The sequence below is a fragment of the Suncus etruscus genome, chromosome 6, assembly GCF_024139225.1.
Source record: "Suncus etruscus isolate mSunEtr1 chromosome 6, mSunEtr1.pri.cur, whole genome shotgun sequence".
NCBI classification, from domain to species: Eukaryota; Metazoa; Chordata; class Mammalia; order Eulipotyphla; family Soricidae; genus Suncus; species Suncus etruscus.
Genome location: NC_064853.1, coordinates 30660477 through 30680186, shown reverse-complemented (window position 1 = coordinate 30680186; position 19710 = coordinate 30660477). Strand labels below are relative to the sequence as shown.

At 41.6% G+C, this 19710-nt stretch overlaps 1 protein-coding gene across 1 annotated transcript; it reads right to left on the bottom strand.

Moving 5' to 3' along the window:
- Nucleotides 1-7284: 7284 nt before the first annotated feature.
- Nucleotides 7285-19306, bottom strand: LOC126011409 (cytochrome P450 4A11-like). The gene is made up of 12 exons (XM_049775180.1): nt 19039-19306; nt 16083-16224; nt 15356-15400; nt 14837-14964; nt 12654-12775; nt 12214-12368; nt 11711-11817; nt 11258-11448; nt 11039-11172; nt 8524-8588; nt 8318-8394; nt 7285-7816 (listed from the first exon to the last, which is right to left on the bottom strand). The coding sequence occupies exons 1-12, from the start codon at nt 19231-19233 to the stop codon at nt 7648-7650; spliced, it is 1530 nt and encodes a 509-aa protein (XP_049631137.1). The 5' UTR covers nt 19234-19306; the 3' UTR covers nt 7285-7647.
- Nucleotides 19307-19710: the final 404 nt, after the last annotated feature.

Genomic DNA, 19710 nt, shown 5'->3' with positions numbered 1-19710 from the left:
ACCCAACAATGGCCAACCACCTAAGCAGTCTTTCAGAAATGGAGTTTAGAGAATAAATATGGAGGCTGCTCACAGAACTCAAAGAAAATATAAATCAGAACACTAATAAAAATCAAGAGAATATGAAGATAGAAATCAGAAAACTCTACACTGAAATATCAGGTCAAATAACAGGTCTGAAAAACTCAGTAGACGAATTGAAGAACATAATGGATGAGCTTTCCAACAGGTTAAAAGCAGCTGAGGATAGAATTAGTGCGCTGGAAGATGAAATGCATAACAACTTTACACAGCAGAAGAGATTGGAAAAAAGCCTTAAATCAAAGGATCAGACAATGGAAAAGTTACTCAAAGAATATGAGCAGATGAAAATAGAAGTCTTTGATAAGCTTAACAGAAACAACTTTAGAATCATTGGAGTCCCAGAGACCCAAGAAGAAAATCTCCAGGAAGAATCAATAGTCAAGAACATCATCACAGAGAAACTACCAGAGCTAAAGAAAACATGTGACCAAATCCTGCATGCCCGAAGAGTACCAGCTAAAAAAGACCCCAGGAGAAACACCCCAAGACACATCCTAGTCTCAATGATGAATCCCACAGATAGATATAGAATACTGCAAGCAGCAAGATTGAAAAGGGAAATTACATTCCAGGGAGCATCCTTGAAATTTACAGCAGACCTGTCACCAGAAACACTCAAGGCCAGAAGGCAGTGGTGGGATATAGTGACAAAACTCAATGAAATAAATGCTTCGCCAAGAATACTGCACCCAGCAAAACTCACTTTCAGGTTTGAAGGAAGTATACATGGCTTCACAGATAAACAACAGCTCAAAAACTTTACAGACTCAAAACTAGCCTTAAAATAAAAACTGAAAGATCTATTCTAAAGACAAGACAGAACAAAAACACACCAAACTTCTACACAAAGATGGCAATAAATCCCATGACAATTATTTCTCTCAATGTCAATGGACTAAATGCACCCGTTAAGAGGCACAGAGTGGCGAAATGAATCAAAAACTGATGCCAACCTTCTGCTGCCTACAAGAAACACACCTGAATAGTCAGAATAAACATAAACTCAAAATCAAAGGCTGGAGGGATATCATTCAAGCAAACAACACCCTTAAAAAAGCGGGGGTGGCCATACTAATATCAGATGACACAAACTGTATACTCAAAAAAGTTGTAAGGGACAAAAATGGATATTATGTACTAATCAAGGGATTTGTACAGCAGGAAGAAATCACTCTCCTAAACATATACGCACCCAATGAGGGACCAGCAAAGTATTTAATACAATTGTTGAAAAATCTGAAGAAGGATATCAATAATAACACAATAATTGTGGGAGACCTAAACACAGGCTTGTCAACACTTGATAGGTCAACCAAATGGAAACCCAACAAAAATATACTAGACCTTAAAAGAGAAATGGAAGAAAGAGGCCTAGTAGATATATATAGGACACTCCATCCTCAGAAACCTGGATACACATTCTTTTCCAATGTACATGTATCATTCTCCAGGATAGACCATGTACTGGCACATAAAACATACCTCCATAAAATCAAAAAGATAGAAATTTTGCAGGCTACCTTTGCTGACCACAAGGCTCTGAAGTTAGACGTGAACTACAAAGGGACACAGAAGAAAAAAAAATAACACCTGAAAATTAAACAGCCTACTACTGAACAACCAGTGGGTTCGAGATGAAATCAAAGAAGAAATCAAAAATTTCCTGGAAACAAACGACAATGAAAACACAAACTACAAGAACCTATAAGATACAGCAAAAGTGGTACTGAGAGGAAAATTTATAGCTTTGCAAGCACACATCAGGAAGGAAGAAGGAGCATACATGAATAGCTTAATGACGCAGCTTATAGAATTAGAAAATGATGAACAAAAGAAACCAAAAATAGGGAGACAGAAGGAAATAACAAAGCTGAGAGCAGAAATCAATGAAATGGAAACCCAAAAACAATCTGAAAGATCAACGAAAGCAGAAGTTGGTTCTTTGAAAAAATAAACAAGATTGATAGACCATTGGCAAAACTCACAAAGCAAGAGAGAGAAACTTGATAACGCGTATTAGAAATGAAAAGGGGGAGATCACTACAGATACTGCAGAGATTCAAAGGGTATTCAGAGAATACTTTGGGAAACTCTTGCCACTAAATATGAGAACCTGGACGAAATGGATACATTTTTGAACTCATATAACCTTCCATGGTTGAATAAAGAAGATGTAGCATATCTAAACACCCCCATCACTATTGAGGAAATTAAAACCGTAATAAAAAATTTGCCCAAAAAAAAAAAAAAAAAAAGCCCAGGCCCTGATGGATTCACGAATGGATTCTTTCAAACGTTTCAAGAGGAACTACTACCAATCCTGGCCAGGCTCTTTTATGAAATTGAAAAAAAAAAAAGAACACTTCCAAATAGCTTTTATGAAGCCAACATCACCTTACTACCAAAACAGGATAGATATGCTGCCAACAAGAAAAATTACAGACCAATATCCCTGATGAACACAGATGCAAATATCGTCAACAAAATCCTGGCGAACAGGATCCAGGGCCTCATCAAGAAGATCATTCACTTTGATCAAGTAGGTTTCATCCTAGGAATGCAAGGATGGTTTAACATCCGTAAATCTATCAACATAATACCCAACATAAACAACAAGAAAAATAAAAATCACATGGTCATAGCAATAGACGCAGAAAAAGCATTTGATAAGGTTCTACACCCATTCTTGATGAAAACTCTCAGCAAGATAGGAATAAAAGGAACCTTTCTCAATATAGTTAAACCCATCTACCAGAAGCCAGTGGCAAATATTATCATCAATGAAGATAAACTAAAATTTTCCCCTCTAAATTCTGGTACAGGACAAGGCTGTCCTCTGTCACCACTCCTATTCAACATAGCACTGGAATTACTTGCTATAGTGATTAGGCAAGAAAACGATATCAAGGGAATCCAGATAGAAAAGGAAGTCAAGTTCTCACTGTTTGCAGATGACATGATACTCTACTTAGAAAACCCTAAAGACTCTACCAAAAAGCTTCTAGAAATAATAGGTTCATGTAGCAAGGTGGCAGGCTACAAAATTAACACACAAAAATCAATGACCTTTTTATTCACCAATAATGATAGGGAAGAAATGGACATTAAGAGAACAATCCCATTCACATTAGTGCCACACTAACTCAAATATCTTGGAGTCAACCCGACTAAAAATGTGAAGGATCTATACAAAGAAAACTATAAAACACTGCTCCAAGAAATAAGAGAGGACACGCGGAAATGGTAACACATAACTTGCTCGTGGATTGGCAGGATCAACATCATTAAAATGGCAATACTTCCAAAAGCATTGTACAGATTTAATGCGATTCCTCTAAAGATACCCATGACATTCTTCAAAGAAGTGGATCAAACACTTCTGAAATTCATTTGGAACAATAAACAACCTCGAATAGCTAAAGCACTCCTTGGGAAAAAATATGGGAGGCATTACTTTTTCCAATTTTAAGCTGTATTACAAAGCAATAGTTATAAAAACAGCATGGTATTGGAATAAAGACAGACCCTCAGATCAGTGGAATAGGCTTGAGTACTCAGAGAAGGTTCCTCACACCTATAACCACCTAGTTTTTGATAAAGGAGCAAGAAATCCTAAATGGAGCAAGGAAAGTCTATTCAACAAGTGATGTTGGCACAACTGGTTAGCCACTTGCAAAAAAGCGAACTCAGACCCCCCAGCTAACACCATGTACAAAGGTAAAATCCAAATGGATTAAAGACCTTGATATCAGATCTGAATCTATAAGGTATATAGAACAACATGTAGGTGAAACACTCCAGGACATTGAGACTAAAGGCATCTTTAAGGAGGAGACAGCACTTTCCAAACAAGTGGAAGCAGGGATAAACAGATGGGACTATATTAAGTTGAGAAGCTTCTGCATCTCAAAGGAAATAGTGCCCAGAATACAAAGGTCACCCACTGAGTGGGAGAAATTGTTCACCCAATACTCATCAGATAAAGGACTAATATCCAAAGTTTACATGGTACTGGCAGAACTATACAAGAAAAAAACAACTAACCCCATCAAAAAATGGGGAGAAGAAATGAACAGACACTTTGAAAAAGAAAAAAGACAAATGGCCAAAAGGCACATGAAAAGATGCTCAACATCACCAGTCATCAGGGAGTTGCAAATCAAAACTACTATGAGGTACCACCTCATGCCACTGAGATTGGCACACATCACAAAAAAGGAAAACAAGCAGTGCTGGCGGGGATGTGGAGAGAAAGGAACTCTTTTTCACTGCTGGTGGAAATGCCATCTAGTACAACCTTTATGGAAAGCGATATGGAGATTCCTTCACAAACTGGAAATTGAGCTTCCATAGGATCCAGCTATACGACTCCTAGGAATATACCTGAGGAACACAAAAATACAATACAAAAATCCCTTTCGTACACCTATATTCATTGCAGCGCTATTTACAATAGCCAGACTCTGGAAACAACCAAGATGTCCTTCAACAGATGAGTGGCTAAAGAAACTGTGGTACATATACACAATGAAATACTATGCAGCTGTCAGGAGAGATGAAGTCATGAAATTTTCCTATACATGGATGTACATGGAATCTATTATTCTGAGTAAAGTAAGTCAGAGGGAGAGAGAAAGAGGCAGAATGGTTTCACTCATCTTGGGCTTTAAGAAAAATGAAAACAGAGGCACAGCTGGGCTCAGAACACTCCGCATGCCAGGATTTCTGGGTTCCTTTGACTGGTATGTTGGGGGCTCTGGGCAGGACAGCTAGCCATAGGCCCCCTGGGCTGACCACTTAGTCCAGGGGACCAAGATCCCCCCCACACCAGGCGGGTCCTCAGGGCCACGCCTGGTTAATCGGGCCCTTGGGCGAGGGGGTGAGAAATTCCTCCCTATGCATCCAAAAACTACAGAACCGCGTGGGGCATGTATTAAGAGTATTCCTTATTCTTATGTTATGTTTTGCGTAGCCAGAATGTTCATTTTGTATTCTGCCCTTTCCCACATCCCTACAAAGCTCTTTTTTACTTCTTAACTCTCTAACCTCCCCTAAACGTCACTAACCTACATTACTCTTTTTAACTTCAGTAGTGTACAATCCTAATCACAGACCAAAGCCATGCATTGTGTGTAACAACCCCAAACTGTTTCAAGATACATAAAATGGACACGTATTTCTTTAGAATATTTTGTGTTTTTTCTCTGACAGCTATAATTCTTACTAAATGTTGTCTTATACAGTGATGATTCTAACCACTTTTTATCTTCTCTTTTTGAGCTGTTTAGCAAGGAATTTTGGTGAAAGAGTCCCCCAGTTTAATGCTTATGATTGAACCATATCATGGGAATCATTGGAATTGTTCTTATGGCCCCCATATGCGCCAATAAACCATGTGGCATTGCTCCTTTTTTGCATAGGCACATTAAAATGGGAAAATACTATACATACAAATAAGATCCTATCTAATAGAGATTGGAACACACAAATCTTGTAGTGCAAAGGGACCTTACACCCTGAACATTGACATAACGACCTGGCACAGACCTCAGAAGTAAGGGCATTTTCCATTCACCCCTGAACCAGGAAAGCCATCCACAAAACATCCAGGCTTGTCTATAACATCACCTGGAAGCAATCCTCTACCACGGATGACCCTACACTGCTCAGACATCGACCTGCTCAAAAGAGACTTCCCTTAACACTGAGAAGACTTAACAACAACGACCTGCTTACAGGACAGGGCTCCCTGCATTGCCCTTTGATTGTGAGGTGAAACAAGAGGACACTCCACATCCTGACTTCAATGTAAGATATGCAGATTCCAGGATCTTTAATGCAGAAACATGATACCAACAGAGACTGTGTGAAAAATAAAAGTGTGTTGGCACTACAGACAATGTCTTGGATTGGGCGATCTAGCTTGCCTGGAGCCTAGAGTTGGTCTTGTGCCAGGAAACTTCAGGGGTCGGGTCTCTTTGTATTTAGGCCAAGGTTATTTCTTTCCATGTCCCTCATATTTTGGTGGGCCTATGCAAACAACAATTGCCACTCTAACACCATTTTTACTGTGCTCCTTTGACTCTAATCCTTAAAAAGAACCCACTTAAAATTTGAGGTTAACTTAAGCTAATATGCCTGTATATGGAAATGTAAAAAAATATTATGCCTGTAATTTTTAAGGAGTTATGTAAGTTTTATGGCTTTAGATTGCCTTGTGTGCTGTGAAGAAATATTATAATGTGTTACAATCTGGGGACTTGAGGGACAAAGTAATTGTACATGGATTCTGTCTTATTTATCTTAATGTTCTTTGGCTGAAATTTCAAAGTTAAGATATCAGCAAGGGGACTTTTGAGAATTATGTTATGGGTGATTGTCCTTCCACTGTAACTTTACCTTGTCCTCTTTCTTTGCATCCTTGTTCTCATAATTAAAAATAAAAAAATTAAAAAAAAAGAAAAATGAAAGACATTTTTAACAGTATCTCAGAGACAAGAGAGATGAGGGCTGGTAGGGGCAGCTCATGACATGAAGCTCATCACATAGAGTGATGAGTGCAGTTGGAGAGATGACTACACTGAAAACGATCATAACAATGTGAATGAATGAGGGAAGTAGAAAGCCTGTCTCGAGTACAGGTGTGGGGGGGTGAGGAGGAGGGAGATTTGGGAAATTGGTGGTGGGAATGTTGCACTGGTGAAGAGGGGTGTTTTTTACATGACTATAATCATACAATTATAATCATATTTGTAATCACAGTGTTTAAATAAAGATAATTATATAAAAAAAGAATGAGAAAAAAAAGTAAAGACATTACTGTAATAATCCCAGAGGTAATAAAGATAAGGGCTGGAAGGACTGGCTCACAATATGCAGCTCACCACAAAGAGTGTTGAATGCTGGTAGGGAAATAACTACATGAACAACTAGCATGGCAATGTTAATAAATGAGAGAAGTATAATGCTTGTTTCGAATACAGGCAGGGGAGGGGAAGGAGAGAGATTGTAGGCATTGGTGGTAGAAATGTTGCACTGGTGAAGGGGTGTTCTGTTTATGACTGATACCCAACTACAATCATGATTGTAATTATGGTGCTTAAATAAAGATTTTATTAAAAAAAAAAAAGAAAGAAAGAAAATGCAAAAGTTCTAGAGGGTAGAAAAGGCTCTCTCCTTATCTGCCACTATCACCCTGAAGGAATTCCTTTCAGCAATTCCCATGCAGATTTCTGGTTCCTAAGTTGTAAGAGTATAGATTTGTTTCATTGTAAAAGTATACATGTGGGTAATTTGTTATAGCACTAAAAGAGACTCATAGAATGACAGGCAAGCAGACATAAAAACTGTAAATGCAAAGAGAGAGGCGGGACAGGCAGGTGGACAGTAGTTCCATGGGTAGTGAGAAGATGAGAGGACAAAGGCAGGGAAACAGTCAAACAAATGGGGAATGGGAACACTGAGAGCATGCAGTTTGAGCAGATCTCAAGAAAGACAAGTGGACAGGAGTAGGGCAAGAGTAGGTGGCAGTAGACTGGGTGGTAGGCATTCCTGTCACCATACTTAGGCGAGTTTTTTGAGGTACAGGTGGATTCCATTCTTTGAATTCAGCACAAGTTTGGCATTGGGTATGGGAACTCTGGAGGGGTCAGGAGCCAGTTCAAAGCGGAGCAGGGTCAGTGCCACAGCCACCTTCATCTCATTCATGGCAAACTGCTTCCCAATGCAGTTTCTATGAGAAAGAATAACCATGTGAAAAGGGATCTCAGAGCCAGTTCTGAACAGTCAGTCATCAGGCCTGATTTTCTGGGACCTGCAACCAGGGCCTCCAAGTTCTCTAGTTCTCCCTTGCCCTTCCCTGGCAGCCTTCTGGAAGTGGCTAGTGGAAGCCTAGAGGAAAGACACCATAGGTATAAATTCTCCCCAAAATATCCTGAGAGCTTCCTGTAGGGCTCCCAGTGTAATTGCGACACACCCAACATCACTGATCTCTGATGAGTGGGCACAAGCCACCTGAGGTTCTAGGGAAAAAAGCAATTAACTGGAGGTTGATTTGAAAGGGGGAAATGCCAAAATACATGGGTTAGTTTTGCTGCTGCCAGACTGCTTTGCCTGTTCAGTGGTCATTGTCAAAAAAATCATTGGTGCCAACTCAGGGCCACATATACATAGGAGGTCACCTGCATGTGGGTTCACCCAGTAATGTTTCTCCTACCAACTCTGAAAAGCTCACCTGGAGCCCCCTGAGAAGGGCAGAAATGCATGACTGTGCCGAGAAGCACTTGGTGCAAACCGGGAAGGATCAAACACCTGTAGAGAAGCACAAAAAAAGATAAGTAGCGTCAAGACATCTGCAGTCTAGGAGGGACCAGCCCCAATAGAGGGGAAATAGAGTGAGAGCGAGGAGACCTTGGCCAGCCCACTGCCCCCACATCATACCTCGGGATCAGGCCACACTTTTGGGTTATGATGAAGCAAATAAAAGGAGAGTACCACTGAGAGACCTAGGGGCAGGGGAGAGAGAGAAGGCTGAGTATATCCCCTACCAATGGGTCCCAGTCTCTCAGCAACTATAAGTTGCATGTGCCCTGAAGTGCCATGTGACATCTCTGCCTGGCAGATCCTATGTAAAATGGAAAGTGAGGGTGAGGCAGTCTGGGGAAATACCTGGTGTTTAGATTAGGAGGAGGATCAGGAAAGGGGAGCAAGCTTTTCTTTTGAAAAACTCCAGCAACATTCACTTTTCTGATTATTCCCTAAGCCTTTGGGGACCAAGCATTAATTCACTTTTTGCTCAGTCTCCAAGAAGGACAAATCTTCATTTAGATGAGGCTGCTTAGCTCAGGAGAGTCTGAGCAACTTGTCACCAAACACACAGCTCATTTGACAATGCTGGGTTCAGCCCCAGGCATGTGTGTGTGTTAGGTGGGAGTGGAAAGGGAAAGATATCTCCTTTTGTTAGAGAGGTCTCAGGTCTGTCCCTCCCTTTCTCTGTCCACCCAGCTCTTTTGAATTAGTAAACAAATATTTTGTAGCTGAATCCTTGAGGCCACACTTAGAGGTCAGAACTTGTTTTGATTGAACTTTCCTGGGACAGGAGCTATGGTGGCATTTTATAGACACTATCTTCACTGAAGTTTGATTTCTTGAGGGGAATCAGCCCACAGATACTGGGCCCTTGGACCATGGCATAAATTGCCACTCCCTCACTGAGAAGAGAACCACATGCCAGATCAGGAAAAGACTATTTTGATTTATTTTGGGTAGTGCTGTGGGGAAGGCTATTTCCAGCTCTGCACTTGTGTTGGTTACTCAGGACTGTGTGTAGAGGACCATGTGGTAACAGGGTTTGAACTTAGGTTTTCCCCATGCAAAGCAAACAACATAACCCCTATGCTATATATGGCCCTAGAAAATTCTCTACATCTTAATATTTCTTTTTTTAAACCTTTATAATTATTTTATTTAAGCACGATGGTTATAAAGTTGTTCATGATTGAGTTTCTGTCATAGAATATATACCACCCTTTACCAGTGCATTTTCCCCACCACCAGTCCTTAGTTTCCCTCCCACCTGCTCACCCCACACCTGCCTCTGGGGCAAGCATTTTACTCCCCCCTTTCATTTTCAACACTGTGCTTTGCAGTATTGTTAATGAAGTGTAGCATGCATATCATTTTATCCCAGTTCAGCACCCAATTCCTTTTTTAAATTTTTTTTGGGGGTGCACATCTGGTGATGCTCAGGAGGGTTACTCCTGGATATGCCCTCAGAAATTGCTCCTGGTTTGGGAGACCACATGGGATGCCTGGGGATAGAACTGCAGTTCGTCTTAGGTCAGTGCCTGCAAGGCAAATGCCTTACCGCTGCACCACCGCTCTGGTCCCAACAGCACCCAATTTTTGTCCAGAGTGATCAATTCCAGCTATCACTGTCATAAAGGACTCTTATCTACCCTAACTGTATTTATTGCTCTTTGTGGCAAGCTTCCTACCATGGACTGGTCCTCCTGCCTTCATTTCAATTGTCTTTGCATATTATGCTATCTTTTTTTTCTTATATCCCACCAATCAGTGATATTATTCTCTGTCTATCCTTCTCCCTGACTCATTTCACTTAGCATAAAAATCTCCATATCCATCCATGTGTTAGAAAATTTCATCACTTCATTTTTCATAACAACTGTGTAGTGTTACATTGTGTAGATGTACCATAGTTTCTTTATCCATTCAACTGTTCTTGGGCTCTTGGGTTGTTTCCTGTTTTTGGTTATTGTAAACAGTGCTTCGATGAACATAGAAGTGCAGAGGGCTTTTCTATATTGTGTTCCTAGGATAGTAATGCTGGACATATGGAAGGTCAATTTCTTTGTGGTTTTTTTTGTTCGTTAGGTTTTTGGGTCACATCTGGCAGCTGAGGGGACCATATGGAATGCTGGGGATTGAATGGGTCCATCGAGGTCAACCTCATGCAAGGTAAAGGATCTACTTCTGTGTTAGTACTTAGCCCCTCAATTTCTATTTTTGAGGAATATCCATATTCTTTGGAAATAGCTTTAAAGTTGTGAGGCCATACTTAGTGGCAGGTACAACTTGACTAGATCATTGTGGGATAAGTACTTTGGTAGTGTTTTATAGACTTATCCTAATTATAGAGTGTTGATATTTTTTGGTGGTGGTCCTTTGGTGGTGAGCATTATGACAGTGCTCAAGATCTATTCTGGCTTTGTTCTCAGACTTTCCAAAGGCTTGGGAAATTATACATATTAAACCCTAACCCTACCTCTAACCTTGTGCAAGGCAAGTGCCCTATATACTGAGATATATTTTTGATCCCTGAAGTATTTATTCTTGAGGGGAAGCACCCCAAAGAGTTTAGGGCTGTTTTTGGCTCTGTGGCCTGCTTCTCTTTCAATAAATAGCGGCTTAGTGAGCATGCCAGGTATAGGCTTACCTTTGGGTAAGGAGCGCCCATCAGGGAAGGTGACTGGTGTGCTGAGCTCTCTGCCAACACCAGGCACTGGTGGGTACATTCGCAATGCCTCTTTGATGCACATGGTGGTGTAGGGCATCTTGTCCATGTGGTCCCTGAGTAGAGGCCCAGACCGAGGGTGAGCGAAGTTGCTCAGGATCTTCTTCTGATTGGCCAGGGTCCCCCATGCCTGGCACTTACCAGGTGATGGAGGTGCCATCTCCCAGAAGGCTTTGCAACTCCTCCCTGCACAGCTGCTGGTGCTCAGGGTTTATGGCCAGAGCATAGAGGATCCAGGAGATGCCACTGGCTGTGGTGTCATGACCTTCAAACATGAAAGTGTCCACTTCTGCCCGCAGGTCCTTGTCAGACAGGCTGCTCCCCTTCTCTGTCTGCAGACATCAAATTGAGAAAGAGAGAGAGACAGAGAAAGAGACAGAGACAGAGTCAGCATCCTTCTTTGGGCATGTGGGCACATCTGCTGTCTCCTCCACCCTCATTTTATCATGATTTCCTTCCTTCATACTCACCCCATCTACACTTATCCTTCCCTAAACTCACCCCTGCAACACTCAACCCCTCCCTCCTCACTTATTCTTTCCACAGTTACAACTTCCTTATTCAACCCCTCCACACTCATCCCGCCACACACACCTTGGCAAAGAGCAGGATGTCCAGGAAATCCAGGTGTCTCTTTTTCTTGATCTTCTCTAGCTCGCCCTCATTCTGCAGTTGCATCTTCCTTTGCTGGATCACGTGGTCTATCAAGATAGAATGTTCAGACACAGCTGAGGAGTATAGGGGACCAGGTCAATTTCCATAATAGCCCCAGCTACCCATCCTCCAAGAGTATGGGTATCGTGGACCAGAGGAATGTGGGAGTGAGAGTACACAGTAAGCAAAAACTTCATGATGTTTGCTCAGGTCTCTCCTCAGTGCTGAATTCAGGGACATTGCTGAGTCCTGCTAGGGGAAGGTCTCTTTCAATACTCCCTGATGAGGAGATACTTGTTATATCCTCACAGCCCAGCACTTTACACCTATACATATTCTTTTCTGAGTGGCCAGCAAGGTTCCAGCTATACCGGGGACATTGCTGTGGATCCCTTATATGTTGTCGATGACAGAGGGGAGCATTACAGATGTGGGAGTCTCACCTGTGTGCTCGTGGGCAACCTCACAAACCTTGGAGTTACTGCTGCCATTAAAGGACAGGCTGTATAGGAAGTCATTCTGGTGGAAGGCGTTCCTCGCCCGGGAATAGAAGAATCCCTTCAGTTTCTCGATGGCCTGGGTGTAGGACTGGGACTTCCTGCAGGGAGAGGGGCAGAGTGATGGGAGAGGATCCTGGCATTGAAGTAGCGATCTGAATGTAGGCTTTAACAAACAACAGGGAGACAGTTTTTTTCTGTCTGACAATACTTGAGCAGCCAGGGATCAGGACTAGGAACTAGAATCATGCGGTGGTCCTTGTCCCTGACCAAGACTCCTGAGAGACTCTGTTTTTTTTTTCTGGTTTATATGCAAACTGCCCTGCTGGCCTCAAAGTTAGGTCCAGACCTGGGCAGAGCAGGTCCTGATAGTGGTGGCCACTGACCTGTCAGTCTGTATGCTGCTGGAATGGCTGAAGGCACACTTCATGATGGTGTCCAGTGTCATCAAGGAGATGGATTCAATTATCTCAATGGGGTCACTTTCATGGAACTTTGCCCATTTGTCCTGGAGGATGGAAATAGCTCTTGTGTCCTGTAAGGTCTGGACTGACAGGCTACATCTTTCCTATCCCTAAATATTATGATGGCTCTTTTCTATTTCTCTAAAGCAGGTAAGTTTTGGTAAAATATGTGCACATAATATGTGCTTGGTAATGTGATAATTATTTACTGAAAATGTCTATTAAATTATTGTACTTGTTTACAGTTTTTTTGAAGTCTAAGGACAAGTTATTATGTGTGACAAGGGTATAGTTGGTATGAAATGATGGCAAACTTTTCCTTGGGTTATAGAATTGAGAATGCCAAGTAAAGTGGACAGTGATTTGGGAGAAAATAGTGAGGTGAACTGGATATAACTTATAGCCATTGATGGAGATTCTTGAGCATTTTGTGATGGTAAGGTGTGGTAACTCTATTCATCAAACCATAAGCATTAACCCTTTTATAAACATATGATAAAATAAGAACAGTTATATTCAACATTTTATTTGAAAAAGAACACAAATAATGATATTCTCTCTTTGAAAACCAATAACTTTTGTTTATTGGAGGCCAAAAGGGAAACCGTTTCTGACCTGAGAGCTAAGCTTGATGAAGGAGCAAGTTAGGTGAGCCCAGCTTTCTGGCAAAAAAAAAAAAAAAGCTGTGGATTTATTTTCTTTTTTCATCTATTGTTAGTTGATCTGGTGCATAAGAACCCATAATCGCTGGGAAGAGTTGTAACACAGGGTGGCTTTGAGATACAAACTGAAGATTTCCATGGTCCTCCATGGATGGCTCTGTGCTTTGAAGAAGCTTTAGGCTCATCCCCATGCAAAACATTCTATGATAGTGCAACCAACCACTGAAGGTGGCCACAGCCAAAGCAGTACAGGTCAATACATCTAGCTATTCAGAGATAGAAGTTGCACTCAATATTTCTATAAAGAGGATGGACAGAAAGCCAGATAAAATGTCATATTTTTGAGCATGATTGGTTATTTGTATACCCCCATGGGACTTTTACTAGAAGGCCCGCTGTGAAAATCTCACCCCTGCGAGGAGAGTTGGTAAAATTCCATAAAGATATTTATTAAATTCATGCTATGGTACTGGCATTATATTTCCATCATATATATTTGGTCTAAAATTAATTCTCCCTTCTGCTGTGTATTCGCAGGCAAAATATAGCCTTGATTAAAATACCGTTATGGGGATTAAAGACACCAAATTAAAGACAATATATATATTTTTTTTCTCTCTCTCTCTTTTCAAATTGCCCTTGCAGTTTTTGCTTCTGGGAATCAAGGGTTTGGCCATGATGTAGATTTTGGGCTGTTGACTTTTCCCAGAAATTGATCATTTCATCTTTGTAGACTTAGCTTACTCCTTCACTTCGAACTCTATAACAATTCAGCCTCGCCATTAAAGACAGAATTCCTTCAGAATTCCAGCTTCTCACTAATCCCTTATTTTACATCTGAACCTAGCTTGCCAAGAACTGATTTGAGATATGAAACTTAACTTTCTCCCTTGTAACTCGGGATTTTTACTGCTTATCAACTCAGCCTGATGTATTGTCTTATTTTTAAGCTGTGTTTTTGTAATCATAAGCATTTTTTCATACCTGTGACTGACAATTTACTTCTTATATACCTGTTCCAGACATTAAACTTAGAATGCTGTTTCTCCACACACATTGTGTGTTCACATTTCTTTATATTTCACTGACTGTGCATCCACTCTCCTCAAGAAGACTCAAAGAAGTTCTCTAATTTAACCAAATCCCAAGATCTAGTCAGCATCAATAGACAATCACCCACCCATCAAGTCAAAGATGAGGAGGTGCAGAGAAAGGCACTTTTCTTTATGATGAACCTTGCAGGTGAGGAACCAAGTGTTTCTCCAAGTTGGTGCCTGAGTAATTTCCCAACTCATTCAGTTTAGGGAATAACCAACTCACATGGGCTTGTTTTTCGGCATGAACGAGTCTAAAGCATGTCTAAGGGAAATGTAAGGTACTATGTGTGAAGGTAGACTCTGAACTGTGATTGAAGGTGAGCAGGTGAGAGAAAGACAGACTTACCAGCATCACTCGCACAGAGTCAGCTGTAATTCCCACATAGGGCTTGAGGATGTCATAGTGGAAGGCTGGAGTAAGCATGCGCCGGTGCTGGAACCAGGTCTGCCCATTCAATAGGAGCAAACCATAACCTGGAACAGACAGGGGTGTGCACACGGATAGAAGAGATGTGATTAGAAGGTCTAGGGAACCTTGGGCAGAACCAAGGGTGTTCCAAGAAGGCACATCATGAGCACATCATGAGGGATAAAGGCTAAAGTAATATTATGTGTCAGTTCGGACAAGAATTTGAACAAAAATTGGGTTAATGGTGTTGGAGAGGACTGAGCATGAAAAACTAAACTTGCAGAATGCTAAGGTACCTTAGAAGTGTAATGGTTTTATTAGAAAATGGAAATGAGGTTTGATTTAGTAGAATGGCTGCTGTCAAGGTACATAACATCTGCTGTTCTCTTGAGTCAGAGAGAGTTCTAGCACCTGACTAGCAAGAGGACTGTATTTCTGAAAGTTAGATGCACTTACCAATCCAGGGAGCCAAGAATCTGTAGGGAATAGTAGACTTTGGATCTGAAAGGTAAGGAAGAGCATTATAAGTTACCTAAGGCACCAACAAAGCAGGAGTTCCAGACAGAGTTGGGGTTCAGACTAGAAGTTTGTGCATTCCCAATGACTGTTTTAGGCTATACTCATCACCCTTAATGCTCCTGTCCTGGTATGTATAGTGCTTGGAACTCAGACTCCATTTAACATTAGAACATCTGGACAAGAGATAACTCAGAAAATAAGAACAAGGTTTTGGTTTTTATATAATTTGTGGTGGCTTTGCCACCATGACTAATTATTTCCTAAGTTCCAGATCAAGGTTGCTAATTTAAATAATAAATGATGTCACTTTAGTTAAACAAGAAAGGAAAGAAAATAGTAAATTGCCACTCAAATTTTATATTTATTTTAGGAAATATTGTTGGTTTAGGCAGACATGGAGGATGATTTATAGAGATTCAGGCTTTATTTTCTGATCCTCTACTATTTCCTGAAATTCCAGGTTATGAGCGCACAGAATTTTGCTAGTCACACTTGTCTGTGATTAGGGTTACTCCTGTTTGGTTTTGGGATTATATGGTGCAACGATCAAACCAGAATCAGCAATGTTCAAGTCAACACTAACCCCCTTACTATCTCTTCAACCCCTCGCAGCTATGTAGGAGGAGCATCATTCGTTGTGAATAGAGGATTTGCTCTCTCTCACCTGATCGCCCCAGAATCACCTTCATGTAGTCAGGGTCATAGATAATAAACTGGAGCCTTGTGCCCCAGAGCCAGCGAGGAGAGGCACATGGAAACTTCTCTATCCTTTTCAACATCTGTGATAGCTCTTTCTCCTCTGAGAACTGTCAAAGACAAACCAAAGAAAAATGTATAGTAGATGGGATATTAAAATGGACCACGAAGGAGATGGTTTTTTTTTTTTAATAAATCAGCAGAACTAAATAGTACAACTACTTTGTTATGACTCTGGTCAATACTCGATTGTTGTTCAAGGCTTACCATATTGAGTCTTCTTGTTGGGAGACAAACCTGGGTAGACATATATCTTAGGAACTGATTTCCTGATATACAAAATTTTGGAAGCCATGGCTACAGCATTTGCATGAACAATTTGACCCCTTGAGTCACCTGGGAAACAATTTTTGTTATATTCTATGTTTACTTAGAGGTAAGGTCGATAATGAAAAAAATCAACTTTGAAATTAATTTTTTTTTACAATTTTAGTTATTATTTGTTTGCAATACTATCAAGCATACATCTAAGTACTTGGTAACAAAGAACTGTATGGGGTATATAGGGAATTGACAAAACAAGCCTTTGTAAGGTTTAACTCTTGGTACAAGGCCTCGGTCCAAGCCCTGCCAGTTCTTAAGATACTTTTATTCTTCTCCCAATTGGCAGGGAAGAAAATTGGGGGTATGCTTCAGAAATAGTTTAGGCAATGAGAGTTCTTTTAGGGCTTGAAGTTTAGAGACAGAAGTTTTTGTCTTTGGGACATGGGCTTCAGTTTCTTTTCAGCAGGATGTTGATTTGATTTGAATCCTTTAAAATTCTTTGTAATTTGCATTTGTAAATATTGCATTTGAGGGTACAGAGAAGATGAATTTGCAGATCTATTAAGTAGAATGAAAGGATTTATTTCCTTAGGTCATGGAGCCTAAGTTTCAGTGCCTAGTGCATGAGGCCAGCAACTGTGCAGACCACAACAGAGCTGTGCTCTTCACCATGTTCCTCACTCATGTTTGCAAGATTAAACCTGATCTCAAAACCTGTTTTCCTATGTACTCAGGATATAGGAAACATAATGTCTGTCTAAAAAAAATCCTTGTCACTTTTGAATTCTTTTTTTTTTTTTTTTTTTTTTGGTTTTTGGGCCACCTGGTGACGCTCAGGGGTTACTCCTGGCTATGCGCTCAGAAGTCGCTCCTGGCTTGGGGGACCATAGGGACGCCGGGGGATCGAACCTCGGTCCGTCCTAGGCTAGCACAGGCAAGGCAGGCACCTTATCTCTAGCGCCACCGCCCAGCCCTACTTTTGAATTCTTTAGTTGGCTTATCACTGTTTCTATATTAGAGATTATCCACGAGTTAACTCCATGCTTCTATAGGTGCATGCTAGTTAAAGTATTTACTTACCGTTTATTTGGAGTCCAAAGCTGGTATTGCTCAGGGATCACTCCTAGTGGTGATTGGGAGGGGGGTCATATGTAGTGCTGAATATTAAATCAGGGCCAAACATGTCCTATGCAATCACCTTAACCCCTGTACTGTCTCCAACCTTAAGTGATAACCTTCACGGAAATTTTTCCTCAACTGAGAGCAGCACATAACTGGCTCCACCCAGAGAAAATAGAGAACCAGTCTTCAGAACTATCTGCAGGGCTCAGGGGTCATTTTCAGCATTGCATGGGTATAATTTGAGATGTCACAAATTAAACTGGGGTTGACCAGTGGAAAGCAAGAGCTTTAGCCCCTTGATTATCCTCTCTGATTCTGGAAAGATGAATTTGTTTTCTTTTATACACAAAACAGTGATTATATCCAATAACATGGTTCTCCTGTGATCCCAATAAAGTTAGAAAATCCATTAAACCTGGGAAGTTGTCATGGCAACTTATGGCTTGCATTCAGTTGCTCAGAAGTACACACACACACACACACACACACACACACACAGCTGGACTTGGTGACTGGCATCTGAAGACAAGAGCAGTTGTGGAAAGCTGAACCAATCCTCACTTGATGGAATTTGATGCTGGCTCTGAATGGACAGAGTCTGAGTAGAGTTGGGTTAGCAATGTGATGCAGTGGTAGATGACATGCTGTGCATATGTGACACTGACTCAATCCCCAGAAACACAAACAGTGAAAATTACACACACCCAAATAAAAGCAGAAGGTCATGCTAAGTGAGTTCATCAGAAGAAGAAAGACAAATGGTGGGATAGAGAGAAGCAAAGCAGGGACAAGTGAAGCCATAAACAAGCAAACCCTTGGACTCAGTTCACAGAATTTAGGTGAGGGTGAAGAGTACACTACCTGTTTCAAATACAGAGTCTGGTGAATGAACCCTGGGAGGTAAACATTCAATTATACTGTGTAATCAAATATTAGTCCTCCTCATCCTGGCAGTCCTGGTGCCCTATCCCTCATGTGTGGTCATAATTTGGACAAAGAAAAAGAAAACACCTCAATCCTTTGTACTGTCAAACAGGACTTGTGGGTTCCGTGGCCTGGTAAGGCTCTGTTTCTGCCACATCATACTTACACTGGGAACTCCACAATGCATCAGTGACTGGTTTGATCTGGTTTAGAGGATGGATTGAGTGACTGGCCAGGGAAGCATCTAGAAGCCCTGTTTTGTGGGAACAGCTGAGGTTGCCCAGGAGGAGACTGAGGAAGTCACAGTACAGTACTCTGTACAGCACAGAGCTACTAGTCTAATGCAGGAGGAAGAGTCCAGTGGACCTGAACCACCAGCCCATTTCCTGGAAGAAGGAAGCTCTCTGGACCGGGGTGATGAGACCTAAGAGGTGAGCTGGCTTTCCCCTGAAACCCTGAACAAAACTTTCCCAATAGTTCCTGACTGCATCCTTCTGAAGCCACCCCTGGCCCTCCCACTCACCCTCCCTCTAACCTTCCCTGCTCTTTCTTACCTCCTTGGAGTGCCCAAAGAACCAGTGGGAAGGAGGCGATGGGAACTGCTGGACAGCTTTGAGCAGCCACTGCCTGTGCAGGTAGAGCTGGACAGCCTTGATCAGCAGCAGCACCAGGCCTAGCAGGGAGACCACTTGCAGAAACCCAGAGATACTGCCCAGGGGCCTGGTGATGCTCAGCACAGAGACATCCATGATGCTGTGACTGTAGGCTGGCTGCTTCAGCAGTACTCTCCCGGACTGTCCCTGGCCACTCAGCCCACTTCAGTCTCATGGCAAGGTGACCACACCTACCTTGGGGAGGTGACTGTAGGGGTCAAAGCTCACAGGCTGGAAAAGGTTTTTAAGGTCTTATTGTCAGGACTGGGACTGAGGTTAAGAGAGGGAGCTAGAGAAGAACCCCAGGGACAAGACTGAAACAACACTTTTGTGCTGGGCATGGTACAGTGTAGGGGAAGCATAAATAGTAATATTGGTTTTGTTGCAAATTGCTGTATTCAGCAAGAATTGGAAGTTCTAACCGAGGAAAGAGTGGAGGAGGAGCTTTCCAGTTGCAGTGATAATTGCCTGCACTCTCCTGACCCCTCTCCTGTCACTCAGCAGCTATTCTTTGAACCTCACTGTATGTTCCCCATTCTTCTAGATGTCTGCTTCTAGCTGTAAGCAAAACAG